Below are 22,633 nucleotides of genomic sequence, written 5' to 3'. Positions count from 1 at the left end.
TTAAAGCAATAAATAACAGTTTCTGAGTAGTCTGTTATTTATTTATTGCTGGCAATAGAAGTTAAACCCAGCACTTCAGGCATGCAAGTCAATGCTCTACTGCTGGGCTGTAGCCCCAATCTTCTCATTTTGATTGGCTTGGCAGTCGATAGCTATGGTGCCATTCCCATTCTAAAGCAGCCTGAGAATAAGAAACTTCAAAGGTTCTCCTTGTAGATTTGGCCATGAAAGTGTTATGCCCTCAGGTCATAAGAGTTTTTTTTAAAAATATGACTAGTGTAATTTATTACGATTCTCATATGTAGATCCAACTGCAGTCTTATACAAACTTCTTTTTAAAAATAAAAACAATTTGACTTGGGAAGAGTATTCTTCTGCTATGCAGACTCCTCTCTGGAGTGTGTCCCCCAAATCTTTCTACCGTAGCACAGTGGTTTCTCTACCTGCAGGTCGTGACTTTGTGAGGTCGAGTGTCCCTTGCACAGGTGTAGCCTAAGACCATAGGAAAGCACAGATATTTATGTTATGATTCATAACAGTAGCAAGATTACAATTATGAAGCAGCAATGAAACGACTTTATGGTTGGGGTCTCTACAACATGAGGAGCTGTATTAAAGGGTCGCAGCATTAGGAAAATTGAGGACCACTACTCTAGAACATATGCTTACCACATTCACTATGTAGATTACTCTCTTGCTTATACATCCTTACCTTGCTTCCTATAATCATTTCTTTTCAATTATTTCATTGATTTTAATATCACTCTCCAAAAAAGTCACTGCTCATATATTTAATTAATTTCAAATTATACTATAAAAGATCTTTTTTTTTCTTCTTTCTGGCATTTTCAACAAGTACAGTATATTAGGGTTTAATATTTTAAGCCTGAGATCAAAGCTTCAAGTTAAACCAGTCTTTTTACACTGTAATTTTTCTCTAATTAGGAAAATTGTTAGTATTACAGCATGAAGATATATTAATTACCCTGGCAAATGATAATTTCTGTCTATGGCACCCCAGAGAAACCATCATGTTGACCCTCATCTGATAGTAAAAACTGTCTTAATGAACAGAACCTGTTCAAGGCCAAGCAATGAGAAATACAGTCAGTAACCAAACAATGTGGATGCTGTGAGGGAGGTTTCAGAAGCCTTCCCTAACAAAGTCAGATATGTACTGGAAGTCGGCCTAGATCAGGTATGTATCGGAAGTCGGCCTCGATCAGATATGTACAGGAAGTCGGCATCAGTCAGATATGTATCTGAAGTCGGCTTCGATCAGCTATACTGAAAGTTGGCATCAATCAGGTACACACTGGAAGTTGACATCAATCAAATATATGCCAGAAGCAGGCATTCAGAGAGTCTAGCTAAGGAAAAACTCTCTGGTCATCAGGCTAACAGCAGAGAGAGGTCTCCGCTGACAAGCAGGAAAACAAGCTCCAACAGCCTGAATAACTTGGAGATCACACAGCAGGCTTATGATTAAGCAGGATATGGCCTCTCTTCTAATCCCTCCATTACTGGACGTGGTTAGGTTAGCACTCAGAGCTCCCGTGCAATGAATCAAACCTAAGGCTCACAGAGGCTGGGAGATACTGCATCCCAGCACCAAGGGACTTTCTAAAATACGATGCTAGTCCTGGTCAAGCCTGGTCTGCATAAACACCTTTATTTCAAAAATCAAGTTAATTTCTAATTAGCTTCTTGGAGCAATTAAAAGGTCTCACAATAAATGTGCTTGTGCAGCCAATATATATTGTGTCACTAAGGAAGTGTTTCTAGTCACGAGAGCACAGCCAAGTACGGCTGTATTTCTTACTTTCTCTTACAGTAAACTGGAAGATATGGATCCCATAAGCAACAGATTCATTCCCTAATGTTGCTTTGCAATGACCGAATTCAGCTCTGCCCGTTCTAATGCAACTTACATGTTTTCATTTAGAGTCTCAGAGTAATTAAAATAAGAAAAACTTTCAAATCCATATTTCGAAGAAACAATTTGTAAAAGCCAAAACAAAACAAACAAACAAACAAGCAACAAACAAAAATAGCAGTAGAAGAAACCAAACAAATTAAATTCTAAGGGAGCTTTTCTTATGTGTGTCTGATAGTATAATACGTATCTCAGTTACACCCTCAATCCATTTGGCTCATGATTCATGCTCTTTCATAACAATCCTACAAGGGTCTTGTAGGGAATATATAAATAACAGATGAGCATTATCTTGAACTTTCATGAAGAAAATAATTATTGTTGAAGTTTGTACAATGCCATGTTATAGTACTACTGACACCCACTAGAAATGACAGCTGTCCTATGGTATCTGCAGAAAGATTGGCTCCAGGGTTCTCATGGATACCGAGCAGACTCAAGTCACTTTACAAAACAGCAAATAATTTGTTCACCTATGCACATCCTCCTAGTCCTTAAAATCATCCCCAGGCCACTCTTAAGATCTACTACAATGTAAGTGCTACATAAATAAATATCCGTTAGCCTGTGCTATTTGGGAAATAATGGCGAGGGGGCGAAAGGTCCATCCCCAGTACTGACACAGTTTGATTTTTTTTTTTAAGATTTTTGATCTGTGGTTTATTAAATCTACAGTTGTGTTGTGGTGGCCATGGAGGCCTAATTCAATCTCTAGTGTTGTTATAAAACAACCAAAAGCTACTTAAAGAGGAGAGAGTATGCTGGGTTACACTTCTAAATCACAGTCCCACATGAAAGGAGGCAGGAACTGATCAGACACCATGGAGGGACACACCTTACTGGCTTGCTCAGCGTGCCTTTCTATTCATTCTAGGACCACCTGCCCAGGGATAACAGTGCCAACTGTGCACTGGGCTTTTTCACACCAATCATTAATAAGAAAATGCCCCACAGACCTACAAGCAACATCTTGGAGACATTTTCCCAGCATAGGTTCTTTTTCCCAGATAACTCTAGACCAGTGGTTCTCAAATTTCCTAATGCTGTGACCCTTTAATACAATTCCTTAGGTTGTGGTAACCCCCCTAATTTTCACTGTTACTTCTTTTGTTGGTGGTGTTTTGTTTTGTTTTGTTTTGAGACAGCATTTTTCTGTAGCTGTGGAGCCTGTCCTGGAACTATCTCTTGTAGACCAGGCTGGCCTAGAATTCACAGAGATCTGCCTGACTTTGCCTTCCGAGTGCTTGGATTAAAGGCGTGTGCCACCACCACCACCCGATTTCACTGCTACTTCTTAATTGTAATTTTGCTACTGCTTATGAATTGTAATGTAGATATCTGTGTTTTCCAGTGTTCTTGGGCATCCCCTGTAAAAGGGTCGTTTGACCCTTAAAGGGACAAGACCTACAGGTTGAGAATTGCTGCTCTAGCTGTGTTAACTTGACAAAGAACGCAGCTAGGACATATGGCTATGAAAGCATCTAGATGAATTATTTGTAGGTATACTCGGATGAAATAAAGAAATTAAACTTGCAGGTGAAAGTCACATTTTAAAACTGGGTGTATTTTAATGTTGCAGAAAAATTAAACTTAGGGTTAGCCTATTATCTTAAACAAAAAAAAAAAAGTGTAAGATGTGTTATCCTCCTCACCCAGGAGCTTTTTCTTTAGGCCACTAGATGGCAAAATTTGAGAAGCAGCTGGTGTCTAGCAATGGATAACCTTCCCTCTGGAAAGTCCCAAGTGAGGAGAATAGGAGAAAGAGAGAATGCTGTTAAGACTTGAAGCTGTTCAGGCCTCCTTTCTGAAAGGCAGAACAGTGCAGGGAATTCAGAAGACCTTTTCCTCACCCAACTTTCTCCTAACTCACGCAGAGATATCACTTTCGTGTCGGGAGGTACACTTCTCTGTCTAGCAGATTCGCTTGGAATGCATCCTTTCTTTCCCTTTCTCTGAAACCAGGACAGCTACTGTGGGTTCTGTGCAGGCTGAGGGATACAGATGTTCAGCACTTTAGCGGGGCAGAATGCTCTGCACGGTGCTCGGTCTGAGAGGTCAGCTAAGCAAAAGACAACCCCTGCTCCCTTTCCTGACTCTGCTGTGCTCTCCCGGCATAAGCTATGATTAAATGCCCTCTGAATTTGTCCTAGTTCTCTAAAACTGACTCAGCCACATTTACCACCTGCTTCTTCTGAAGAGAGTTTACAGGGTTAATGAGATAATGCTGCCAAAGGCCAGATCTTTTAATGAAAGCTGCTAATTATATGGGAAGCATCAGTGGGCGTGCACATAGCTAAAGCCTGACCTTGCAAGTGTGTCAAAATGCTCCAGAAGCAGCTGACATCATCGCCCTAGGTAAGAGCTGCTGCTTCTTCTTCTTCTTCTTCTTCTTCTTCTTCTTCTTCTTCTTCTTCTTCCTCCTCCTCCTCCTCTTCCTCCTCCTCCTTCCTCTCTATCTGCCCCCCCCCCCCAAGTAAAATTGATTAAGAAACAAAAATCAGGCCTTGGAAGGAAGAGGTATCCAGAAGGCAGCTGCTTGTCTATGAAAATGGCAACAAGTTTCTTCATTGTTAAGAAAAGTTGTGCGTGAGTGGAAACGCAACTACACTGAGGATAGAAGATGGAAGAGGAGAGTTTACACATGACAGGATGGCTGAGAAGATGCTGAAACATTTAGAGAAGACAGAGACAGAAAGCTGACATCCTACATGTTGTTAATTTTAGACAGGACAGTCTTGTGTCTAGCCTGTGTAATATGATGTGGTTTAGAGGCTGCTCTCTGTTGAAGCTGCTTTATTTCTGCTAAAAACGGAACATGCTTTCACAGTCGGGAAATTGCCTATGGATCCTCTTCTCTGTTTTTGTTTGCTTTCTTTTTCCTTTCTTCTTTTTCTTTTTTATTTCTTTCCATCCTTCCTTTCTTTTTCACTCTCGGAATAACATTTCCCACCAGTCCTCTCTAATCTAGTACATTAAAATGGTTCTTGTTTAATTTCACTACCAGGTAGGAATGCAGCAGATCCTCATGAAAGGGGCTGAGAGAGCCTGGCATCTGAGGCACATTCCCATGCCCCTCCCTGTTAGAGAAAAACTCTCTTCCCAAAGGCCTTAAACGAAAGCTTGTTTTCATTTCTTTTCCCTCCTTCCTCCCCTTCTTCCTTTTTATCCCCACCCCTCATTTTCCAACTAATATTTAGTTTGAAAAGTACCAACTTCTGGCTTAGGCCCCTAAACATAAACTACCAAACATGCACCTTAGTTTGTACTGGAATTGTTATTTTGGGCTTTGCCTTTGTAATCTTCCTGTAGTCAATAGCACACAGACAACATTCCCCAGATCAGAGCACAGGCAACAAGACCATTCCGTGGGAGGCTTTTGTCGCTATAGCCACATCCAAGAATAACTTTGATAAATTATTTGTTAGGGCTCCTTTGGAGTCTAATTTTGATTAGGAAAAGTTATTTCTTTCTGTTTTGGTTTGCTTTGTTTTGAGACAGCATCTCCTTCCGTAGCCCAAGCTAGCTTTGATTTCTGTGTAGCTTAGACTGGTCTTAAATCTCAACCTCCCAAATGCTGGGATACAGTTTATGTCATTACACCTCTCTCAAAGGTTTTACATGGATTTATTTTTCCTACTAGAGAAGCCTAGTTTCCTTTTGATTTTCCGATTCAGATGAATAGGTGGGATCAGCACCCTAGAGTCACAGAGCTAAGAATAACACCCGGAGAAAATGAAAGGGCCCTGTGCTGCTACATTGATCAGACTGCAGCTCACTTAAATGAACTACCAGTATTCTCCAGCATCCCCCGGTATTTCCGGGTATCCCATATCTCTTGGTATCCCCCAGTATCCCTCAGGTATTGAGCACAGATCAGATGCATTCCAGTACTTCAGTGCATAACAGTGCATAATCCCTGATTCTCAATAACAGTTTACACAAACCTCCACTCCCAAATGGATATTGCTATTAACTGATTTTTAAATTAATCTACTAAATATGTCTTTTTAAACTTGAGTACATTACATTATTTAAATAAAATATGGAGATCATATGAACAGATCCAGAATAAATTAAAATGTCTACTGTTCTACTAGCATGTCAGCTTTTAGAATTATTTTCTTCTTCAGACATCAAGCCTAACAAACAACTTTAAATATGAGAGATTTTATTCCCCATATTCTTTTTGTTTGGCTTGGTTTTTGGTTTTTGTTTTGTTTTTTTATTTTTTATTTCTCATATTAAATGACTTTGCAAATATCAGTCAATGTTCTATCTTATTAATCTGGAAGCTTGGTTCCCCTAGGAATATTTTATATTTAGTTTTATGTGCACATATAAGACAATGAGATGAATTCAGATCTAGGTCAAGTGAAGTCATATCCAAAGCAATCAGAATCATCATTACTGGAATACAGTGACATTATTCTAAAGGACAGGGAAGCTACCACCAGGACTACAATAAATAAGGCCATATATGTTAGTATAATAATTACAGTATTCAATTTACATTAAAATGACAAGTATTTTTAGAGTATACCCCTCCCCAGACATATACAATTTGTTTAGCGAAAAGTTATTTTATTTATAAAACTTCTGCTTTCAAGGTTTGGGGAGACACTCAGCTGACCAAGTGCTTACCATGCAAGCATAAGGAACTGAGTTGGATCCCCGGTGTCCACACAAAAAGCCAGGCGTGACAGCGTGTGAAAAGGCAGATATGAGAGCACGCATCCCAGGATGCTACAGAGGATGAGACTGGCATCCCTGGAGCTCCCTGGCCAGGGCACCTAGCTAAATGGAGGCATTCCCTGCTAATGAGGGATCCCCATCTCGGCAGGAAAAATGACATCTGGGGTTGACCTCTGGACTCTATGCATGGATGCCTACATATACATGTGCTCCTACATACAAATGGACACACACAACACAGCTGCTGGATCTCGCTTATATTCTGCCAATAAACATGGAAAGGGATTTCTTTTCTGTTCTTTGTAACCTGCTTAATGGAGTGTTAAATTCACTGTGCTGAAGTTGGAAGACAGCTGGGTTCTAGTCTCAGGTTCATGATTCATTAACCATTAATAATAATAATAATAATAATAATAATAATGTGGAACCAACTTTCATTTGGATTATGGTTTTGAAAGTTTACCTTTTCACATAGATTACTCATTTCCATCATATTCTTTCTAGAACTTTTATTTGAAAAATGGCAAACATCAACTCCAGTTCTGCCTTCTCAGAGGGATGCTCTCAGACTGAAGGACCAAAGGCAGTGCCTACAATGAGAATCATAGAGCCAGTGCCGTGTGGCAGTCATTCATGGGAAGAGTCAGTTCTGTCGTGTATGTAAATATCAGGGCTCAGTAGAAAAGAGGAGGAAACCGGCTTAGTAGGTCTGTTGTGTGAGCTGGATTCGGCAGCATACCAAGACCTCCTATACATCTTGTGTCGTCAAGGACTTACTAGCTAACAACGTACCAACACACTAGCCTGATAACCACAGGTGTGAGATGAAAGGACGCTGGCTAAGATGTGTTATTCTAAGAAAGATAAGCTATTCCTGGATGATTCTAAGCTGTCTTCCACACATCGCCAACTGCAAGGCTCTAGCACATGCGGCACATAGTTTTCGTCACATAGCACCTAAACCACAGGAAGCTTTACTTTGTCTCGAGGACATAACACTACAGCCATAACCTCTGACGCTAGGAAACGCTACTCCCTTCCACACCAGGCACTGGCTTGGGGCACAGCTGCTGTAAGGTTGCCCATAACACTCTATCTGCCTTCACAAAGCTCTTGCCAATGATTTGTTTTGTGTAAAGGAAGCAAAGGAAATACAACCAATGGACAGAATCCCCAATGGAAAGAAATCAACAGCCAAAGCCCACGGCTGGGAAGCAGAGAACAGCCTGCAAAAATGTCCGTAGAAACTAGGAACTGACAAAGGATAAAAGGTATATGCTTCCCCTCTTCTGCAGAGGCAGAAGCGACTTGACTGTGAACTTCTGGCAGCTCTTGGGTGGTTTAGAATCATCCTCCCATCACCAGTTTTGACAGCTCTTTTTTAATTGGTCTCATTTTTCCACCCACGTTCAGCCTATTAGGGGCCTAGCTTGTCTTCTAGACACTCAAGTCCTCTGGGGCTTCCAAACCTGAACCACCTCAGATCTACAGAAGGAAGCAGAAAGGAAAATATCAGAGCCCAGGTGCTGGACTGGAGGCTTGGCCTGCTCTTTTCAGATGATGAGACCTAAAGACTTTAGGGTCTGACCTTTCCTCGTTGCCTTGTGCCTCTAAGAAATAGCAAAAAAAGAGACAAGCAGGGCTCCCATGGCTGCATCCTCCAGTATTTGATCTGTGGCTGCAGGCTGAGAAAATAGCTCCTGGTACAGATTCCAAGACTACATTTTGGTTGTATAAAGGACTGGATCTCTGCAGCTGCTTCCAGCCTCCAAAGCTACCATCTGTCAAAACCTGCCAGAGATGTTGTTCCCATTAGAGATTTCTTTCTGTAGATTTGCTCTACAGGGCACTGCTCTTGATGGGCATCCTGAGGTCACCCAGGAACTTCCCAACTCTAACCCTGCTGAGGATATGAACTTGGGTCCTCATGCTTGGGTAAAAGAAACTTCAGCAATCAAGCCATTTTCCCAATCCCCTGTATAGCATTACTACCAGTGTGCCACACACATATACATGCATGCACATGCACGCATGCACACACACATACAGTGGACACATACATGCACATGCATACACACATATACATGAACACGAATAAGAACACACAATACATATATATATATATATATACACACACACACACACACACACACACACACACACATACTGTGAAGTCAGTTTGGAAGCTTTGTCTTCAGTTCTTAATAGTTACATATCTATATGAAAATAAAAAGCTTAAGTTGGGCAGTGACGGTGCATGCTTTTAATCCCAGCACTTGGAAGGTAGAGACAGGTGGATCTCTGTGAATTCGAGGCCAGCATGATCTACAAAGTGAGTTTCAGGACAGCCAGGACAATACAGAGAAGGAACCGGAAGAGAAAGAGGGGGAGGAAGAAAAGCAGGAAGAGGAAGAAGATGACAATGACAACAAAGAAGAGGAAGAAGGAGGAGGAGGAGGAGGAGGAGGAGGAGGAGGAGAAGAAGAAGAAGAAGAAGAAGAAGAAGCTTTTCAATTATAATCCTCTCTCAGCACCTAACAGTACATGTACATGTAACCTGTCTTGTCAGCACCAAAAACCTCCAAGCTCAGAAAGAAGTCAAGTTGTTTTGTTATTAAAACAGAATCTCACAAACTTACCTTAGGCTGGCCTGGAGCTTACTATTTAGTCCAGACAGATCTGGAATTCACAGTCCTCTTGCCCCTACCTCCCAAACGGTCATATTCTAGGGACTACAGCTGTGGGCCCTTATGCTTGACATGTTCTCAAGACATTTTGTCAGAACCAGAAATGGATTTACCTGGGCAATTATGTCTATGATTTCTGAATAACTGTGGCATCTTCTCACACAGGATCGAGCCAAAAAATCTTCTACCAGCCGTGTTCCAATACCGTAACCCCTGTGGATGAAGGAAAGTATGATTTGCATAGTAGATAACAAGCTGAACCCAAGGTAACAGGCCAAATTGTCTTAGTTAGTGTGTTTGTGTGTGTTCCGCAGACGCAGAGGTCAGCATAGCTAGGAGATATTACTTAGTCTCTGCAAGGAGAAGAGTCTGACTGGAGTTGAGACCGGCCCAAACTTGGCTGTAAATTCAAAGAAGGGTGGTTGCCTGCAGACTAATATTTTTCTAATTGTTAGCTGTTGTGAAACAGAGGAAAGATGGTTGCTAACTTTTCTGCTGCAGAGGTGGCACCTGGATACTCGGGCCTTTCTTAGTAGACATGCCACAGCAGGGGAACAGCTTGACAGGAGGGCTGTATAAGGAAGAGGGGAAGGAACAGAGGAATAGTCTTTCACTGTCAGTGAAAGTTTCAGCATTTCGGTTTCTTAAGTTTATCAGCCTCCTCTTTCCACCTTTCTCCTCACATGTGTGTGTGGGGGGGCACAAGAGGTGGGCAAGCAACTTCAAAAGACACATTTTCAGGCCATAGAAACTGGAGTGATGGGTCCAGGGAAGGTAACAGCTACCTCCTAAATCCTCTCAAGCAACTCCCTGCAGCCGTGACTGAAGTGTGATTGAACAAGTCCTTTACAAAGATGGTATAACATAGCTGAGTCTTGCCATAGATGGCCCAGCAGCCTCCTTGAGTAAGATGGCCTGAGAAACTCTAAATTGCTAAGATGGACCCAGGAGATGCTGGAGTCTCTGTCTTATAAGAGCTTCTAATCCAGTTACAGAAATAAGACCTTAAACTAGAAGCAAAAAGGAATATTATTTTTCCTAACCACCAGTCAGAAAATGGTCTTTCCTTTCACAGCCATTTACAAATAGACAAGGGAAACCATTTGGACACGGCACCAGAAAACCCAAGAGAATCAGCGCGGGAGCTTTCCAAGGCAATATTTGTTCCTGGAACCTGAAGTGGGAAGATCTCTGGTAGTTTGGCAATTATGGGGAAATGGCTCTGAGTCAGAGTCCTTAATAATTCACCAAATCTACTGAGATAGTTTGTTTATTAAGAGCATGGCATCTATACAGGAGAGAGAGATGGCTCAGCCGTTCAAGGCTACGCCAAAAAGATAAGAGCAGGATATTTTCTCCAAAAGACAGCTGAGTAGGGGCCTTATAAGAGTCCAATATAGCATGTATACTGTACATATGTAGTATATTTAACCATCAGTGTATTCAGTGAGAAAGCCTGTCTTAAAAAAAAAAAGAATTGGCAAGATAGCTTAGTAGGTAGAGGTGCTAGGGTACAGGGATCCTGATCTGTGTTTGGTTCCCAGAGCCCATAAAGTGGAAGAGTTGAAATAATTCCCCAGAATTGTCCTTTGACCTCCATGTCAGACACACACACACACACACACACACACACACACACACACACAAAATCTAAATAAGTAAATTTAAAAACAAGTTTAAAGGACTGTATCCCTATGTGACTGGATAAAACTGTTCCTGGAAGCCATGAGTTATTAAACAAAAATAGCCAAGGTTGGGCTACCTCCCTATGAGTCATAGAGGTTCTTGAAGTCCTAAAGCAATACAAGCAATTGCTGTTGGATTTTCACCAAAACTAAGATATCCTAGTCAGAAATTATTGGTGAAAAAAACATGCCTCTTAGTTGCAGGATAAATCGAGCTGGAACTGGGTGAAAAGCTTCCTCCCCACCGGCCACCCTTACAGAAGTAGGTGCTATGCAGGCAGGTGAGGGAATCGTCATTAGCGGTCTTCCTCAGCCATGGGTCCTGTGTGCAGCAACACTGACCAGTGAGGGAAGGTGAGCACACTGGTGCAGTCAGGGCACGTCTGTTACGAGGTAACCACTTTCTGACTGGGTTTGAAAAAGATAATCCCTTTTCAGTCGAGTTCCTCATATGTCCGTCTTCTTGCCAGGCCACGACTCTCAGTTTTTTGTTTGCTTGTTATTTGCATAGGCCCCAGTAGGTGGCCCACGCTTATGAAAGCAAACATTTTCTTTCTTTCTTTCTTTCTTTTTTTTTTTTTTTTTTTTGGTTTTTCGAGACAGGGTTTCTCTGTGGTTTTGGAGCCTGTCCTGGAACTAGCTCTTGTAGACCAGGCTGGTCTCGAACTCATAGAGATCCGCCTGCCTCTGCCTCCCGAGTGCTGGGATTAAAGGCGTGCGCCACCACCGCCCGGCAAGACGAAAGCAAACATTTTCATTGTAAGGAATTGTGAACATTCTCCATGGTAAGGAAATTATATTTAAGACTGTAAACCCATTCAAAAATCTGTGGCTGGACGGGTCCTAGACCCTGGTAAGAAAGCTTCTGCCGTTGCTTTGCTAAGTGGTGTGATGCATACATCAAACTGCTTTATAAATGACCATGCTTGCATCAACAAAATGGTGCTGATGCCAGCTATGGTAAGAGAAGCTTTTTTTTTAAGTTGTCAGCAGTGACTTGTTCATACTCAAAATACTGAAAACAAATAAATAACTATTGAATGTCCATCCAGAAATGGAGCCTCATTATCACTCCTTTCAAGGCTTAGAGAACATTGACGATGAAGATGCAGAAAGACGGTAAGAACTGGAGGGATGGGGAGAGGTGTGGAATGCTGTGGAATGCTGACATCAGGGCATGGGGAGACTGTTGCACTCCTGGCAGCTGTAACTACCCACACGCGATTTCTACAAAAGTGTGCCAATCAACAGTCTGTTATGGTAGGGGAGAGGTTCCTGGGCTCCTTTCCTTCTGTTTTGAGGCAGGTAATGGATGTTGGAGGAGGGAGGGACATTTTTTTCGGTGGTGCAGCCACTGGCAAAGTGCCCATTCTCCTGTAAACAACCCCATCGAAACTCGCCAGGTATAAAGAAGACATGAAAGAAGTGGGGAGGGCTAGGCGAGAGAGAGGAAGGGGATTGAGGGGACAAGAGAGGGGTAGAGAGGATAAAGGAGTGAATGTGATCAGAATACACTGAAAACATGTATGAAAGCGACACAATAAAACCTGTTATGATTGTAATAAATGCACGCTCATAAAACACTCAAAAAGTTAAAAATAATGACAAGATTGCAATAATTTGGTGATCATATAATTACAAATATAGAAGGTTGAATATAAACCAGAGGAATTTTCACTAACAAAATAAAAAGGGGAAATGGGCTTCATTTAAAAAGAAAAGATTGGTTTTTTATATTAGAAATCTTTTTTTAAACAAGCAATGAAAGTACTATATAAGAGAAAGACAATCCCCTTTCATTAGAATTTGTTATACATTTGTCTTCTTGTTGGGCGACAACTCTTAGCTTTTTGTTTGCTTGTTTATTGCATAGGCCCAAATAGGAGGCCCATGCTTATGAAAACAAACGTTTTCATTGTAAGGAACTGTGAAAACTCAAAATCAAACTGGATATTCCATCATCTTACTAAAAGGACACTTCTGTTCCATCACCTCAGATGCTTATATGTAGCTAAAAAAGACATCATTTCCAACCTGGAAAAAAAGAATTCTATATTTGATAGAAATAGAGAAAAGTTCCTCCCTATTATTTTAAGTTGGGTTGTAAGAAATTATGTTCACTTTCACATGTGGTTTGTAGCAGTCAAGGAGCAGCTGGGGAGGTGGAGCGAGGCATGAGGAGCTGGAAAGCGCAGGTGACATTAGCAAGCAATAGATATTCTACAGCAAAGAGACATCTACTTACATTCTATCTAAGTATTTGTTCACATCTTCATCATTTTCATAATCCTTGCATAGCTGGGCAACTAGAGCTCCATAGGTGAGTACGAAAAGGTCTTTGTTCTGTGGGGAAAACGTGCATGGTTTTTTATTACAGACAGTTCTGACAGTAGAGCGCTATATTATTTATTTTAGTCTATGGGTTGAAATCACACCCAGAGATCATTTCTTCACCTTTCCCACTCCCCCAGGACTGCAGCATTTGCACTCTTGAGTCATAACTTGCACTTATTTGCACACACGGCTAGACTGGGAGAAGAGCAGAGCGGTCTAGGTTCTCCCATGAGAACATCTTCTGGCGGGTTTGTGTCTGTTGATACCTTGATGCGTATTTTCATGAAGAAGTGAAGAAAGGGGTTTTTATTTTTAACTACTAACTTCTGATACAATTATTATTATTCTGGAACGCCTTGTTCTTTACATTGCCTATTCTCAGCTGGAAGGAATAGCTGGTGAGGCTAATTGTGAGTACATGTAGCCTCTTCTGAGACCCAGATACGCCAGGGGGCTTGGGAATGATCCCAGCCACAGTAGCAATCTGGCAGGAATTGTTGTTTGCAATATGCTTAGAGAAAAGAGGAGATTTTTAGAGAACCCAAATATAAATGTTACTGCCTCTGTTTTAAAAATAGAACTTCAAATTATGTTCCATTTTTTTTAGAGCGAATTACAAGCAAAAATTAAAACTGAGATCCAGTCAGGCTTCATTTAGTACAGAGGGGATGAAAATAAAAGCAGAAAAGAAAGTTTGGCCAAGTTTTTAATTTGAAAAAGTCTGTCTTGTTCCTGCCAAGAAATGTTCCTTCTGAAAGGGAAGGAAACCTGTGGAGAACGTATTCTACACTGTCCATCCTACAGAGCCAAAGGAGGACCCAAATGACGCAGATACTCGCCCAGCCATCTGGAGCCAGAGCCCCCTCCAACTCCAGGCTCCAACTCTACACAGCATTAATCGATGAGGGACTAATGTGGAGGGGGCAGAGGAAAATGGAAGAGGGAAGGGGGACACTAGTGAAAGCAAGCATGTTTCACAGAGGACTAGATTTCCATGAGAGGTCACTGTGGATTTCAAGCTAGGAGAGTCATCCTTCCCTCTCCCATCAAGTGTCTTCATATGGAGGGGAGCAGACCCGAGAATGGATGGGTTTTTACTTTAAACATGGATGTAAACGTCTAGATGCCCTTCAACGGAAGAATGGATGAAGAAAGTATGGAATATATACATATTAGAGTATTACTCAGCAGTAAAAAACAAGGACTTCTTGAATTTTGCATACAAATGGATGGAAATAGAAAACACTATCCTGAGTGAGGTAAGCCAGACCCAAAAAGAGGAACATGGGATGTACTCACTCATATTTGGTTTCTAGCCATAAATAAAGGACATTGAGCCTATAATTCATGTTCCTAGAGAAGCTAAATAAGGTGAATCCAAAGACAAACACATAGGCATCCTCAGGAATATTAACCTTCATCAGGCGATGAAAGGAGACAGAGACAGAGACCCACACGGGAGCATCGGACAGAAATCTCAAGGTCCAAATCAGGAGCAGAAGGAGACGGAGCACGAGCAAGGAACTCAGGACCACGAGGGGTGCACCCACACACTAAGACAATGGGGATGTTCTATTGGGATCTCACCAAGGCCAGCTGGCCTAGGTCTGAAAAAGCATGGGATAAATCCGGACTAGCTGAACATAGCGGACAATGAGGAATACTGAGAATTCAAGAACAATTGCAGCGGGTTTTTGATCCTACTGCACGTACTGGCTTTGTGGGAGCCTAGGCAGTTTGAATGCTCACCTTACGAGACCTGGATAGAGGTGGGCAGTCCTTGGGCTTCCCACAGGTCAGGGAACCCTGATTGCTCTTCGAGCAGATGAGGGGGGGGGGGGACTTGATCGGGGGAGGGGGAGGGAAATGGGAAGCGGTTGTGGGGACGAGGCAGAAATCCTTAATAAATAAATAAATTAAAAAAAAATGGAAAAAAAAAAAGTAAAATTATTTACTCAACCAAATAGCTTCTGTAAAATACCATGAATTTTGATGCAAATGATTTCAAAGTTAACCCAGTGCCTCAGTGTCCCCACTGGGGGACATCTGAATGAGATGTGTGGGTTTATGTCATGACAAACATGCCTCGTTGCCAATTGGATATACTTATTATTGATACGTTTTAAAAGAAAGGAATCTAAATATTGGTACATTTGTACCAATTTATGTGAAAACTGGAAACAAAACTTCGTAAGTATATGTAGAATAGACATAAACTAATTTATATTGCATGTTAATTGGTTTTATAACAATGCATACAATTCAGATCTAGGAAAATAATATGTTAATACTTTTTCCAGGAAATAAGGGATGTAAGCAAGGGATTTGAACAAAAATAATATGAACCTAATACTGAGGGTCACAAATGTTCAGTTTTATTCCTGCTCTTGTGATATAAACTTTCTAAGAGGCTCAACACAGAACACACCAAATACCGATGTATTATACACAATGCTTCTGCCTAATATAGAAGCCACAACAGAAAACTAAACATTGCTATGTATTAATGTTGTAGCAGAGAAATAAACAAAAGAGAATGAGGGGGTGACAGGGGGTAGGTAGGAAGGATAGGAAGAGGGAGAAGAGAGAGAGAGAGAGAGAGAGAGAGAGAGGTAAAGGGAGAGGAAGAGGAAGAGGAAGAGAGAGGAAGACAAGAAATGTGTTTGTCACTACTCTACACAAAGAATGTGTATGGAGAAGAGAGAAGAAATTGTGCCCCTTCCCCCCCCCCTCCACCACCTGCCATGGGATATACTAATACATCTTGAAACATGTTAAATTCCACCTGAGTTTCAAATATACTATCCATAAAGGTCCATTTCTGCATCCTGCTTCATGACCAGAAGTTATACTGTGAACGACATATCTAGCGTTCTCTGTATGTCTACGAAGCCATACTACAGATCCCAAGATAGCAACCGGAATTTCTTTAAAACAATAAAAAACCACTTTCATATGAAAAATAGAACTCCTGTAATTTTTTCCCTGTGGTTTTGGGCGCGCCCATATAAAAAGGTTTAAACTGTGGTGCGTGCGTGTGTGTGTGTGTGTGTGTGTGTGTGTGTGTGTGTGTAGTGATTTAGGCACAATATGAATTATGCGCTATACGTTTTTGCCATCTGCTAGTTCAACAAAGTGGTTCAAGATTCCAGAATGCCAGACGAGGTATTCATGGGCATTTCCAACTGAGATGCACAGCAATTAGTCAATGCAGCCTTGAGAGCACAGGGCTGAAATCACCTACTTAACATTAAACGTCCACCAGTCCCTGTAATAACTAAAACAGCATTAATCATAACTCCAAGCTTTCCTACCTGTAATATATGAATTAGTAATAAGCTAAATGAAGAGGTTTATTTTAAAAAATGAATATTGCTTCAAATTAAATGTACCAAACCAAAACATTTTAAAAATGAATCAGTTTCAAAGTTATAGAAAGAACAATAGCACATACCAAATACAAACATTTAAGAGTAGGTAATGTGTTTTTAATGACACTCTTTTGATTCCTAGTGTATCAATGTTCTTTTCCTATTTAATTTTACACATAATTGATTATACATTTCCTTTGCTATTTAATATAACATAAATGCAAATGATTGATGTTTTCACATTTTATCTTAGAAGCAAAAGGAATATTTGATGCCTGTATTCAAGTCATCCCTCAGAAAAGAAGATCCTAAAAATCTGTATAAAGAATTGATTATTCTGCTACACTATTAAAAGATACTTGTAACTCTTCCCAGAAGGTTCATTCACTTAACATCATCTTTGCCTCACTGAAATCTTCTACTTGTAGCATTATTTTCCAAAATTCATAAAACAAACCCAAAGGACACATATACTGGGAAGTAAAAGCAAAGCTATTTGAAAAAAAAAAAGTCTTACTATTTTTTGATATTCTGGTTTTTTGGGTGCAGGGCGAGACATCTCTCCTGGAAGGTAAAGAGCGATCTTCGGTTCTTTCCTTTGGTCTGTGACTTCAGTGTATATCAGGAGAGTAGTCCTCTCTTTCCTTTTGTCTTAGCAATTTCTTCCTGGCCTTGGTGCAGGAGCCTTCTCTCCTGCCTTTGCTCTTTGCTGAATGGAAGAGAAAAAAACAAGCAAACAAAAACCCCACCAAAATACATGAACAGCAGCACTGTCTTGTATCTCTGTAACCTGCTACTGATCAAGAAACAGCCTCACTTGTAATCCAGGCCCATAAAAGCTCACAGTGTGTGTGAAGTCAGAGCAAAAGCACCAAGACACTAAAAACTCTCTAGCCCCAGGGAGTTGATGAGTGGTGTTTTGTTCAAATGCCAAGGCATTGTTTTAAAATCACAAACAGAAACCTTTGCAATCCAAGACAGATTTAACGTTAGCATTATTCACTTGGTATTGATTGTTCTATGCGTTACAGAGACGGGATCAGCAATCTTCGGGCATGAAATCCTGAGTTTAAACCTCATCAACAAATGAGTTTTGCATTGTCCCCAGAGCACTTCCTGCCCCCATCATGTGTGTTTACAGCATTGAAAAGGTAACTTTTCCTAACGGCAATCAGCAACTTTAAAGGAGGCATAAAGCTGGTATTTTCTTACAGAGCTGTTGCTCAGAATGGGTGCTCTGTAGTTTAATAATGTATAAAGATTCTGGCAGAGAGAGCAAGCCCTTGGCTTTCTTTTGATAGTTCCTGAGCTATTGGAGGCTCTCTTTATTTATGCAAAAGTACACATATTTAAAGTTCAAATAAGAACCCTCATCGTGACAAATGCAGGCAGGGTGCGTGAGTCCAAAGCTGTTCCAGAAATAGACATGGAAACCTCAGTTGAGAAGGCGGCCTTCTGCTTCTTCCATCTTGAGACAATGAGCCCTCTTGGTTCCAGTGCACTCTTCCTGCAAGGTGAAGATGGGCGAGCACTTTGAAGAAGAGTGTGGCACAGTTGAAAGAGCCCAGGATGGTTGGCAAGGCTCCGATTTAGTTGCTGTTCTCCTGATTACTGGCTATGTGGCCTTGGACAAGCCATTTTATTGCTCCATGGCTCAGTTTCCACATCTGTGAAATGGCAATGCTAATACCTACCTCACAGAATAATTTGGCTATCAAAGAGATGGCATGCACCGTAAAACATATTATAATGCACCATATAAAAACTAATTACTGCAGGCTCTTCTTAGAGGTGAATATATGGGTTGGAATTCTACGCCATGTGAAGTAGCGCCACGCTGTTTATGGTCTGTAAAACCATGGTCTCAGGGAAATCAGTAATACTGGGCTTGGGGATTTGACAGCTTTCTTAGGGGCACACTAATAACTTACATTTACCACTTCACAGGTCACACCTTGGTTTTCGCTGTCATATCATTTCAATTCAACTACATCTGGTGAAGTAGTCAGTATGACATTCATTGCCATTTTACAGGATAGGAGTATAAAAATAAAAAGACTGATAAAGCTCTCCAAAATGATCTGGAGAGTAGGGATCAAAGCTACATTTGCAGATTCCCAATTATCATCCCCCTTCCTTTGTCTATTGTACACACTTTAACATAGTTGATAAAACAAATTTTAGAACTAGGCGCTAAACCATGTGTGCACTTGACAGCCTGCTGCCAATGTAGAGATAATTTGGGCTTCAAAGGTAAGAGATCCCCGAGAGAAACAGGACAGGTCTATGCACTTGTAGTGGGAAAAGTGGCACTGCAATTAGCAACCATATGTGACCATGGCTGTGTTGTGGGCATATCAAGGCCACTACAAAGCTTGAGATGTCACTGACACCTTAGAAAAGGTGGCTTCTTCCTCCAGACTGACAAGGCTGTTTGTTAGCCCATGGCCCTCCAGGTCAGACTCAGGATCTGACTGAGGAAGGAGCTGAGTGCCTGTCAGGCACACAGTATACACCATGGGCAAACACAGCCATGGCTGCTGTCACCTGGTGATGGAGGAAGGTCATTGGTTAATTAATAAAAAAAACTGTTTGGCTATATATGTTTTGGGCTGAAGCAGCTAAAATGTCCAGGAATCTCTCAGACTCTATCTTCTTTTCCTTCTTAGTGGTTATCACTCTGTGGACTTTGGTATTTATCACTCCGATGCACGTTTTAAAGTTCCACACACGTTACTACCCATACAGAATAAGTAGTAGCGCTTGCAACTTTACATTGTAGCGGTGCCGTACAGCTCACACCTCATGGCCAGAACTTTTTCCCCAAGGTTGTTTGTTGACGTTTATCCACAGTGATACCTGCCGTTGTAGATGATTTATTTATACAGATTAACATCAGGTCAGAAAACTCTTCTGTAAAGAACCAGAGAGTAAGTTAAGTTATGCAGTCATACAGGTTCTGTAATGATAACTCCATACTGCTGTCAGGACAAAAGCAGCCATTCCCCAAGCAGACATGGCTATTTTCCAATAAAACTTTATTAATAAGCACTGACATTTGAACTTAGTTTAATTTTCATGTCACAGATTTTTTTTCAACCATTTTAAAATGCAAAAGTCACTCTTAACTCCTAAGCCAGACAAAACAAGCAGTGACCAATTTAGCTCCTACACCATCCTTTACTAACCCCGTCTCTATGGTATATCATTGTCATGGCTTCTGAATCCATCTCCTTGTTATTGGATGCCAAGACCGAGAGTTCCTTGGTGACCCCTTGCTTCACCCACACAATTTAGAGGGAAATGATTTGTGAAACTTACAAAATAAAACATTTATCCTCTGTTTTTAGGTCATAGAATGCCATGTATCTTTCACAATCTGACTTAGGTCAAACCTGCTAAATTTATTCTTTCTAATCTTTTAACTATTTTTGATTATTTGATCAACTCACTTGTTAGTGTTACATTAAAAGTCTTTCTTTTTTATGATTAGGCCAGATCTTCCTTTAATATAATTTAGAGTGATGCAATCATGAATGTACACATTGACATTTTCCTATCTTTGTGATGTATTGTTTTAACGATGATGGAGCATGCAGTTAGCCAGTCTTGCTGTCTCCTGATTCTGTTACTCCCAGTGACCCATGATCCCATGTCTTTGCTTTCACGTTTTGTGTGTGGTCGTTTTGGGAGTGTCATTTGTAAGCAGCACAGCGTGGGCAGGTTTAAACTAGTTCTGATGTGGTGGATAAAGACATGTCCCAGGCTACCTGGGTCCTAGTCCTCACTCCTCCATTCATCTGTGTATGGTACTAGGCAAGTTCTTTAATCTTGTCATATCTCAACACTGGACTGTTGAGGAGATTCAGTGTTCTTGACACAATGCCTCGCAGAGAGTAAGCAGTCATGGATAGCTATTGAAAACATCTCACCAAGACCAGCTGGACTGTGACTGAAAAAGCATGGGATAAAACTGGACTCTCTGAACATGGCGAACTATGAGGGCTGATGAGACGCAAAGGACAATGGCACGGGGGTTTGATCCTACGTAATGTGATGGCTTTGTGGGAGCCCAGCCAGTTTGGATGTTCACCTTCCTAGATATGGACGGAGGTGGGAGGTCCTAGGTCTTACCACAGGGCAGAAAACCCTGACTGCTCTTTGGACTGGAGAGGGAGGGGGAAAGGAGTGGGGGGAGGGGGAGAAGGGTGGGAGGAGGGGGCGTAGGGGGGGAGGAGGGGGAGGGAAATGGGAGGCTGGGAGGAGGTGGAAACTTGTTTTTTTTTTCTCCTTTTCTCAATTAAAAAAAAAAAGAAAACATTTTATTGTTATTATTGATGCACCTGGTCTCATTTATACTGTGGTTTTGTCTTTTCTCATTATCATTCTTTTGTCTTTGCTTACTCTCTCCTTTCCTATAAAGATTTTCCTTTTATTCCCTCTATGTTTTAAGTGGTCTAAAGATGGTATATCTAGTCTTTCAGTGATCACAATTTAAATGTTTATGGTTTATTAAGACATATTTGATACATAGTTTGATAAGTACAGAGATCATTTTTAGTCAGTATAGTTAACATTGCTATCACCCTGTCCTATGTTTATCTATTTGGTATCCATTAATTATAGGGCCAAATAATAAGCGATTTGTATTTCCCCAGTGAGCCAGAGGTCAAATGCCAGAGCCATTACCTTATCGAATGCTCACAAGTTGAATTAATATTCTCCTGCCCTAATCAACCCTTGCCAGGCTGCAGATATATAAGGATAATCTCTACACCCCAAAGTCACTAGATTTGTTTAAAAACCAAGCTTAAGTATTCCCTGCCCTGCCTTATCTTCCCCACAGATACTCTAGTAAAGGTTGTGGTCTAGGCTTTCTCTTCCTTCTCCCACCTTCTGACCTAGGCTGCTACTTCCTGGTGTGACCTTCTTTGGAATTCCCTGGCCTACTTTCCTGGGAAAAGAAAAAGTCTTTTGATAGTGTTGGCATTTCTTCTACAAATCCGAACACTGAGGTAGAAATGTATACTTCCCGGTTTTCTCGTGGCTCTTCCCCTCTCTTCATATTCCTCCTTCTCCACTCTCGCAACAACACATGGCCACTTTCTGTTGGTATACATTTGTATTTCTAGAGTTCATTTTCTTGCTCTTTAGAGACAGAGTCTCTCCACGTAGTCCTGGCTGTGCTGGAACTTACTACGCAGACCAGGCTGGGTTTGAACTCAGAGTTCTGCCTGCCTCTGCCTCCCAAGTACTGGAATTCAAGCCCTGTGGCTCGGGCCTAGTTATATTTCTATATCATGTGTCCTCATATGCTTTTTGACTATATTGTTTCTTCTTCTGTGTTGCACCTCGAATTTCTCATTATACTGTCTCATTTTACTAAAGATATGCTTTACCACATCCACCCTAGAGTCTGAGAAAAAAAAGATTTATAAATCCAACCAAACTCTGTCCAGTACCCTGTACAAAGAAATTGTATGGTAAATATTTCCTAATTAAATAGCGCAAACAGCTTACATGTTTGGTCATTATATTCTTATTTAAAACTACACAACTATTACAAATAATCACATTTTCATACAAGCAAAGGATATCATCGAAATAAGTTTGCAATTTAACTTTTAAATCATCATATGGCAACATTCTGTCGACAAACATATGTGTTTAGGAAAGGCTTTGTTATGCCTCGCCCCCTGTCTTTTAGACAACATTTTGGGACCACCTTGAAATTTTGGAGTTCTCTAATATTTGTTAGTTTCTGTTTCTCTGTGTTTTGTGATGCTTTGGCTATAGAATCTGTCACTGCCTTAAGAGTGCCTCTGTTTCTCTTCCTAGGCTGTGTTGACTGATGCTTAACATTTTGCGTTTTACAAAGTGCTGCATAGCAAGATGGAGGGTGTCAGTCTGGCAAGTGTGCCGTGGTCG

At 41.0% G+C, this 22,633-nt stretch overlaps 1 protein-coding gene across 1 annotated transcript in view; it reads right to left on the bottom strand.

Moving 5' to 3' along the window:
- Positions 1-17,361, bottom strand: part of Trappc3l (trafficking protein particle complex subunit 3L) — a 47,130-nt gene extending 29,769 nt beyond the window's left edge. Inside the window, exons 1-3 of the mRNA XM_041654273.1 lie at positions 17,223-17,361; positions 13,246-13,343; positions 9,429-9,528 (exon numbers count right to left, since the gene is read on the bottom strand). Of these exons, the coding sequence (XP_041510207.1) occupies positions 9,429-9,528; positions 13,246-13,343; positions 17,223-17,264 (240 nt within the window). The 5' untranslated portion in view covers positions 17,265-17,361. The remainder of the gene's footprint in view (positions 1-9,428; positions 9,529-13,245; positions 13,344-17,222) is intronic.
- Between the last annotated feature and the right edge of the window lie 5,272 nt (positions 17,362-22,633).

The sequence above is a fragment of the Microtus oregoni genome, unplaced genomic scaffold (genome assembly GCF_018167655.1).
Source record: "Microtus oregoni isolate MIOR12 unplaced genomic scaffold, Mior012 000006F_ref0000085, whole genome shotgun sequence".
Taxonomy (NCBI): Eukaryota; Metazoa; Chordata; class Mammalia; order Rodentia; family Cricetidae; genus Microtus; species Microtus oregoni.
This window is presented reverse-complemented; position numbering and strand designations above follow the sequence as displayed.